At 34.5% G+C, this 8,087-nt stretch overlaps 1 protein-coding gene across 1 annotated transcript; it reads right to left on the reverse strand.

Annotated features, from left to right (window-relative positions):
- Positions 1–354: 354 nt before the first annotated feature.
- Positions 355–1,091, reverse strand: LOC149187453 (uncharacterized). Its single transcript, XM_089409670.1, has 2 exons — positions 867–1,091; positions 355–738 (listed from the first exon to the last, which is right to left on the reverse strand). Exons 1-2 carry the CDS (start codon positions 1,089–1,091, stop codon positions 355–357), a joined length of 609 nt encoding a protein of 202 aa, XP_089265796.1.
- Positions 1,092–8,087: the final 6,996 nt, after the last annotated feature.

Genomic DNA, 8,087 nt, shown 5'->3' on the forward strand with positions numbered 1-8,087 from the left:
ATCAAACAACTGCCCAGCGAAATAACAATCAATCAATTCTTAGATGAAGAGAAATTATGTCTGTTTAGAACTTGCCCTTATAAATATACAATCCAGGTCTTCCTTTCAGATTGGATTCCGGAGATTCTTGAAGCACATAATGATTTTGAATCTAACTGCAGTTACTTGCTGTCATCAAGCTTTGTAGAAAAAGTATTACTCATCATTCTCAGAAATAAGAACACCATCAGAGAGACATGATGTGAAATGATAAGTAATGTGCAGTAGTCATGGCATGACAGTTATGGGCCAATGCCATTATAGCAGAGCAATCTGCAACGGTCCGAATTTCACCCCAAGAAGGGATGTAAGAATCTAATATGTTAATTTAAGCTGCCATTCTAAAGAAGTCCGGATCTGAAGAGGATCCTGAGAAATATCATCTCTAAAATTGGCATGAAAGTATAGAAGCACAAAAGATTCTCCTGTAAAAAGCTGCGAGGTCTCCACATCTAGACCATGCTTTTTAAGCTCCTCCAAAATCCTCCACATATATCTCGGCCTTCTTTGGCTAGTAATACTAATGATTGCTTCCCTGTCATAAATTTCCACAGTCACTTTATGCTCTATGTTTTCGTTTGCTGTTTTACCACACTGGATCCCCATCAGATGGTCTCTTTTTCTCTGCAGTCGACTGAGATCTTCCTCAAGCTTTCTGATGTAATTGATGGCTTCATCGTATAATCCACATCTGTCAATCTGTAAGAAGAAACTAAATATATAATTTAGGCATATAAACGATTACCTCGAATCAATCATATTACCAAAATAAATTCAAGCGAGAAAGCCAAAAAAATGTCCTCATTAGACTATGCCTAATTGATTACCTTCGGAGGAGTGGCGGGCAAGAGAGACTTCAGTTGTGTACACAAATATTTCATTCGCTTCCTGCGTAACTGTTCCGCAACTACTTGGCTTTCTCGGGTAGTAACTTTATTCATTTGATCCACATCTCGCCATACTATTTCTTGAAGATCATCAGTCTCTTGCAAATCTAAGTCTGCTTCAGATGGGTGCTTTATCGATGCAGTGCCTTCTCCGTCTGAGTGCATTCCGGACTAGGAAAGCAAAAACCTGGGGATTAGTAATCAAATGCACTAGTGCTCTTTTATAGGCGTACACTATGTAACAACTACAAAGCGTTCGGTAAGCTGGAATCCGGTGATTGATAGAATTGCAGAGTTTGATATATAAATTGTTCAAATTGCTGAATCAATTGCAGAATCGACTTTCCAGCTAATTGAATAACAAATAGTTACAGAAAACTCTCGCTAAAACGACTGGAAAGTGGGGTGAAGTTTGCCCCTGCTTTGTTATATATTCTGCTGTGGAATGAGATGAAGCCTGTGATACATACATCATACACGGACTGGATATACGCGCCTTTGACTGCTACCTGAGAGAACGTCACAGCATGTGTTTTATAATGTATATACACCGACCACTCACACTCGCGAATATTATTTTCCGCGGGTGAGGGGGCAGTGAGACATGTCAAAATCAGTTTGGTTACTGCGTATAGTTGACTGACCACTCGACGTGGCAGCAACACCAAGAAACCTCCACGAATCTTTCGGCGTCAAAAGTTTCAGTATGAAAGTTCCATCCAGTTCTGAATGCGAATCGTCAATCTCCGTACTGGAACTGGCTCCAAATGAGTGTTTGAAAGTGTAGAGTTTAATTGTTCATATGTTGCATTCACATTTTTGGGTAAATTTATTCTGACTTGTTTTTAGTGTGAATTTTTGGTTGGTTTTTTTATTTATTTATTTAATTTTTTAAAAATTTTGTAAGAATTTATTAACGTGTGTTTTTTATGGCATGTGTTTAAATCTAGTGATGTGTCTATGACTCCAACAGAATCCATATACGGAGTGAAAAAAAAAGTCGCACTAAAGACAATTCCAAAAATCGTAGTAAAAACAATTCCATTTTATTCAAAGGCCCCAGTGAGGCATCTTCACTCGGATGACTGTGAGATGACTATGGGTGACTGAGGGTAATGTAATCATTATTTTATATAGTATCATTTATAAAAAAAATTATAAAAAAAGTAAGTGGTGTATTATATAAAATTTAAGTGTTTTATGGTAAAAGTTTTTTTTAGAATATTTTATTTAGGAGTAATTTAATTTAGACTAAATGACTTTTTTTTCACTATATTTTTCTGATTAATTTTAATAATAATAAAAACTCTGATTAATTTTAATCAAAATTTGACAGAGATTTTTAAAAACTTAAGTTTAAATAGTTTAATCTGCATAATTCTAGTGCCCCATAGATTTTTCAGTGTGTTAAATCTATTTATGCATTTAAAAATTTATTTTAAACAACAAAAAATATTGAAATTATATTACCAAATTTTAATAAATTTCAATGAAAAAAATAATTTAATTTAAATAATAATAATTTAATTTCTAAAAAAACATAATTAAATTAAAATTAAAAAATTAACTTATTTTTAACTTCAAACAACAATATGTTTTAAATATTTTTTAAATTAGAAAATTAATAATATGTTTTAAATATATATTTTTCTTAAGTTAATTTTATTACAATAAGATAAAAAAAAACATCATAAAGAAATTGATATGTTTTTTTTTTAATAAATAAAATATGTAAAAAAAGAGAAATTGATACGTTTTTTTAAGTAAATAAAATATGTAAAAAAAAATTGTACTTAATAAATTGTCCTAATAAAAATTAAATGCTCTGCCCCATATTTTATAAATAATTTTGTTAATTAATTAAAAAATAAAATAAGTCAAATTTATAAAATTATAATTTTATGAAATGAAATAATGAAAAATTAAACATTTTATTTTATAAATAAATAATATAATTTTAAATTAATATAAACTAATAGGTAAGGAGAAATATACTCTCAAATTAATTATAATCGCGTTTTTCATTTTATAAAATTAATACTAAAATAAAATTAATTTTTATTTTAAATTCTAAAATATATTTCAATTAAATTAATCATTTTTTAATAAGATTAGATCATAGAGCTATGTGAATTTATGAGAAAATTAGCTTACAACCCCTAGTATTGTGACAATCTCTGGGCTTCCTTCGCTCTTTTAATGGCAAAAGTTACTAGAGGGAGCGACAATCTCTTTTATAGCAGAATTGTAGCAAATGGATATGCCAATGGTAAAGAAAACGCAGCAAATTTATGCACGTGAGTGCATGATGTGTTGGTTGGGGCGGTTGGCTTTCGCACCCCCAGTCACGTTCGATTCCTGCGGGAGCTGCGCGATGCTGCGGCACATTTGTTTTGGCGATGGCGTATGTGTTTCGATGATGATGTAATTTTGCTCGCTTCGGCGATAAATGTTGTATGATGAAATCTGCTTGCTTCGGCGATATATGTTGTATGATGATTCTTCAGCGGGGATGCTTCTCCCCCACTGAAAAAAAGAAAATGCTGCAAATTTGAGCTCTTATAATGAAGATCCAATCCCAAAACATTCGAACACGCAAAAGCAAGTTAATTAAGCTAAGCGTCATCAATCGGGCAGCGGTTCGCTGAAAGTAGACATGGATCCTACTGTAATAGCCCCGTTAATGTAAATAATATTTCTTTTATTGCAATTAAACAAATTATTATTTTTCTGAAAACATAAATTGTTTTTGAAATGAAGTTATGAGAAGTTATTTTGCAGTTTGTGTGAAAAGAATGTTTCTTTAATTAATTAGTTAAGAGAAACAATTACATATTGAGGGAAAAAAATGATCAAGAGGATGGGGATCTGAGATCAAAAGAAAGAGGAAAAGCATTGTGCTGAGAAGTCAGCGAATTGTGCTAGCCAAGTCTGGTTAAGATGGCTGGAGACACTCTTAGTCTTTGAATGAGAAAGAATTTCCGTCGACCAAGGATAGCACGGGGGAGACCTACTATTATGGTAAATCTCATGGTAGGGAGGTAAACACAGTGTAGGTTTGTGTAGACCAAAAAGGATGGAGAGACCTACTATTATGGTAAATCTCATGGTAGGGAGGTAAACACAGTGCAGGTCTATGTGTAGACGAAAAAGGATTCTATTATAAGACGTAGCATTAGATAAGTGACAATCTTGTTTAAAGTTTTCCCACTTGCATATATTAATAAATTCTAACCTATGAAATTAAATAAGTATTGTTCAGTAGGTTTAATTTTTTATGGTTATTACCTTAGAACAGAGTCTTTTATGGAGGCAATGAATTATATGCAAAACTATTTTAAATGGAAGTACATGAATAAGAATTAGAGAAAATCACAATTTATTTTACCTAAGGTAGAATATAGTAAGATGGTAGATTGCAGTAAAAATGTAGCTTGTAGCAAATATGAAGATTGTTGTAAATGTCTAAATTACAATAAATATCTAGAATGACAGTAAAATAGCTAGAAAGAAAACATACATAAATGCTTGCAACAAATATGAAAATTGTTGTAAATGTATAAATTAGAGTAAATATCTAGAATGGCAATAAAATAATTAGAAAGACAGTATGCATAAACGCTTGCACCAAATATGAAAATTATTGTAAATGTCTAAATTACAGTAAATATCTAGAATAACAGTAAAATAGCTAGAAAGACAGTGTACATAAGCCCTGCAACAAATATGAAAATGGTTGTAAATGTCTAAATTACAGTAAATATCTAGAATAATAGTAAAATAGCTAGAAATACAATGTACATAAACCCTAAGATAGACGGAAAAAGTAATTTCAGTATCAAACTTGGGTAAATATATACTCGGGTGAGAGTGCCGAAGTGGTAGTCGAAGTCCCTAAATCACCTAGGAAATAGCTAGAAAGACAGTGTACATAAACCTTAAGATAGACGAAAAAGTAATTTCAGTATCAAGCTCGAGTAAATATATACTCTCTTACAAATTTCAGTTGAAGAAAATTACTAGATCTTATCCATAGTGAAAACTTCAATTTAACAAGTAGTCGAACAAATTGCATAGGGAAGTAAAGATTTTGTTCCTAAAAGAAATAAAAGAAACCTTACAGGGTTTAGCACCTAAATACAAACAATAAACAAAAATAACATTGGGAAATCTCTGAACAAGCTTTATGCAATAAAAAGAATTTCCGAATTTAAAACCCTAGTTGTCTCGCTGACTCCCACGAATGTCGATTTAGTCTGGCACTCCTCGAGGGATTCCATGCGGACGAAATACCCACGAAATATTAGTGGGGCTTAGGAGATAAATGCTAAAAAATTAAAGGAAAAGTATCTAAAAGCCAAATATTCCAGGTACCTCGAACCATAGCCAGAATAGATACAACTTCATTATAAACAATATAAATGCTAGATAAAAGCAGAAGGAAAAACCATTTAATTCGAGATTAAAATAGAGTTCTGCTTTTAAAGAGAAAGACTGAACAACCTCGACAATCATCATCATTCCATAATGCATCAAATAATTACATATGATTTCATGTAAATGTCCATAACATCAGACTAGATATAATAGAGAGTCTCGACAGAGAATTGAGAATGACATAAATCAAATACATTCTTTTATGTAAACTCTAGTATGTGAAAACTGTGTAAAAGACCAAGGGCTACAAGAAATGGCTAAGCCATTTTAAATTTATATACAAAGCTAGTGTCATGGTGGAACTCCGGCTTCCATAAGCCGAGAGCGAAAACATACAAACTATTAATACAAAAGAACAAGCCATATAGAAAGTTGGCCTTCTAGCCATAGCAGCCCTAAATATGAGATAACTTAATCACTGAAATACCTGGTATTTGGCAGGTTCTTCCTCCAGGAAGACGAGCCCTGAAATGGAGTCTCGGCCCCAATATCCTCTGAGGGTTGCGATACCTGGAAAGAGAATTTGCAAAGACATAGCAAGAAAGAAAAACAGGGATTAGCAATAACTCAGACATATGCACAAGCTTCTTTAATATAGCTAGATAAACTGATTGTAAATGAAATATTACCATCATTTAAACGCCCAGAACACCCTAATGCCGAAGCTGAACTCTTGCTTACCCGAGCGCTGAAGGAAATTGACCAGTAAAACCAGAAGCATACCAGGAGTTGAGTAATAGCGCCACAGAATAGGCAGGTGCTCGCATCAGGAAAGGAGATCCATCGAAACAGGTTCCCAATCAGCGGAACAGAGCATAGTCGAAGCCCAACAAGCTTGCAAAGAAGCACAACAATAAACAAGACCAAAACCGCCAAAGGGTAAATGTCAAAACCCTAGAGAACCGAATGATCACTCCGAGCGACCAGAACCGTTGATGAGGGAAGCCAATCCCAAGGTAAATGTTGCAGGTAGGCCGCGTGGTGTGTAACAGTATGCCACCTAGGCTAGGACAGCCAAGGCCTTTAATATAGCACCGATAGATGGCGAAGCCTCGAGCATATGAAATCTAAGGTGTAATCAAATGTGCTGATAGTTAAATAAATTGCAACAAGCACATTAAAGGATTGACCACCTTCGCATATATGAGTTGTCCCATCATATATGAATACCATATGAATTAGAATTTCTAAGGTTTTAATTCATTTCGTTCCTAAATGTTTGCTGAAAATCATAAAAAGAATAATAGTGTTGAGTAATAAGGTAAGTTTTGGTGGTAAGTAGGTAGAATTCCTAAGGATTTATTTACTATCACAATAATTTTTATTTATATATATATTTTTATATATGGATGTGCTACATATGGTATCAGAGTGGACTCAGGTTTCCAAAACTGAGACCTCTGGGGTAAGAAATAACAGTTTTGATGATGTGCACGTAGGAGGCAACAAAGTTCAGTATGAGGCGAACTGGGAATCCGTTACATGGCTCTGTAATGGGGCCAGGATCAACACCATTTCAGGAAGGAAACCCTGAGGTCTGGGTGCAATTGGGGGATGAGTCACAAAATCCCAATACAGACCTGCGGGCGACGATATAAGAATTGAAAGGTGAAATGGCTTGACTCCAGGCAGACAACGAGAGATTAATGCAGGAGCAAGAAAAGATTCTGAAAAGCCTATCGGATAGGCAGAATCATCGACCCTTAATTCCCAGCCCAGAGCGCGGCCATACAACCAGGGAACAAGAATTCCGAACAGAAAACATGGAAACAGAGGGAGGTGAAGAAAACCAAGAAGAAGAATCAGGTAATGTGTCCAATCATAAGACTCAGAAAAAACAGAAAATTGAACTCCAAGGAGAGTTTCGAAAAATCAAGCCTCCTCTCTTCGATGGAGAGCAAGAAGAGGTGGCAGAAGCATGGTTAATTAACATGAATAAGTACTTCTAACTGTACGAGTATGATTTCAATCTGAAGGCCCGTCTGGCCATTTTCCAACTTCAAGGGAAAGCCATGTTATGGTGGGAGGAGGTAAAAACCGTCCATGGGGTCAATGAGAAAAATATAACATGGGAGAAATTCCAAAAATTCTTTAAAGAAAAATATCTAACCGAAAGGTTTTACGATGAGAAGGCAAAAGAATTCCATGATCTCCGCCTAGGCCAAATGACCATGGATGAATTTATAACCAAATTTACATCCTTATTGCGGTATGTCCCTTATATTCGTGAAGAAAAGGCCAAAGTACAACGTTTTATCAATAGCCTACCTCTGTTCATGAAGGAAAGGCTGGAATTCGACAACCCAAAGACTATGGATGAAGTCATTCGGAAAGCAAGAATCTGCTATTAGCAAAATAAACCAAAAGGTGACTCGAGTAAAAAGTGGACTGATAAAAAGGGAATTAAATTTAATCCCAACCACAAGGGAAATAAGGGAATTAGAAACAAAGGCTCATATAAAGGACAAATTAACCGAAGTATGAATAAACCCAGATTTAAAGTACCAGGTGAAATCAAGACAAATGAACGAGCTAGTAGAAATGAAACAGAATTTATTAACGGACCACTTGTGTAGTGTTGGGGGTGTGGAGGTCCGCATTACATCAAAATTGTCCTCACCGCAACGGAGTAGACCAGACATCTCAAAGTCAAGAGGCATCTATAGTAGGAGAAGTAGCTAGAAGCTTCCCAAAAATTAACATAGTGTTGGAGGATCACGAGGC

Source organism: Pinus tabuliformis, chromosome 3_1 (assembly GCF_031772625.1).
Source record: "Pinus tabuliformis cultivar Carrire ecotype Pingquan chromosome 3_1, CPIR1, whole genome shotgun sequence".
NCBI classification, from domain to species: domain Eukaryota; kingdom Viridiplantae; phylum Streptophyta; class Pinopsida; order Pinales; family Pinaceae; genus Pinus; species Pinus tabuliformis.

What these genes read in the sequence shown, in the direction of transcription:
- LOC149187453 (XM_089409670.1), bottom strand. Translation starts at nt 1,091, where the DNA reads ATGCACTCAGACGGAGAAGGCACTGCATCGATAAAGCACCCATCTGAA. An exon ending in TGCCCGCCACTCCTCCGAAG is followed by an intron (nt 739 to 866) that starts GTAATCAATTAG and finishes TTCTTCTTACAG; the next exon opens with ATTGACAGATGTGGATTATA.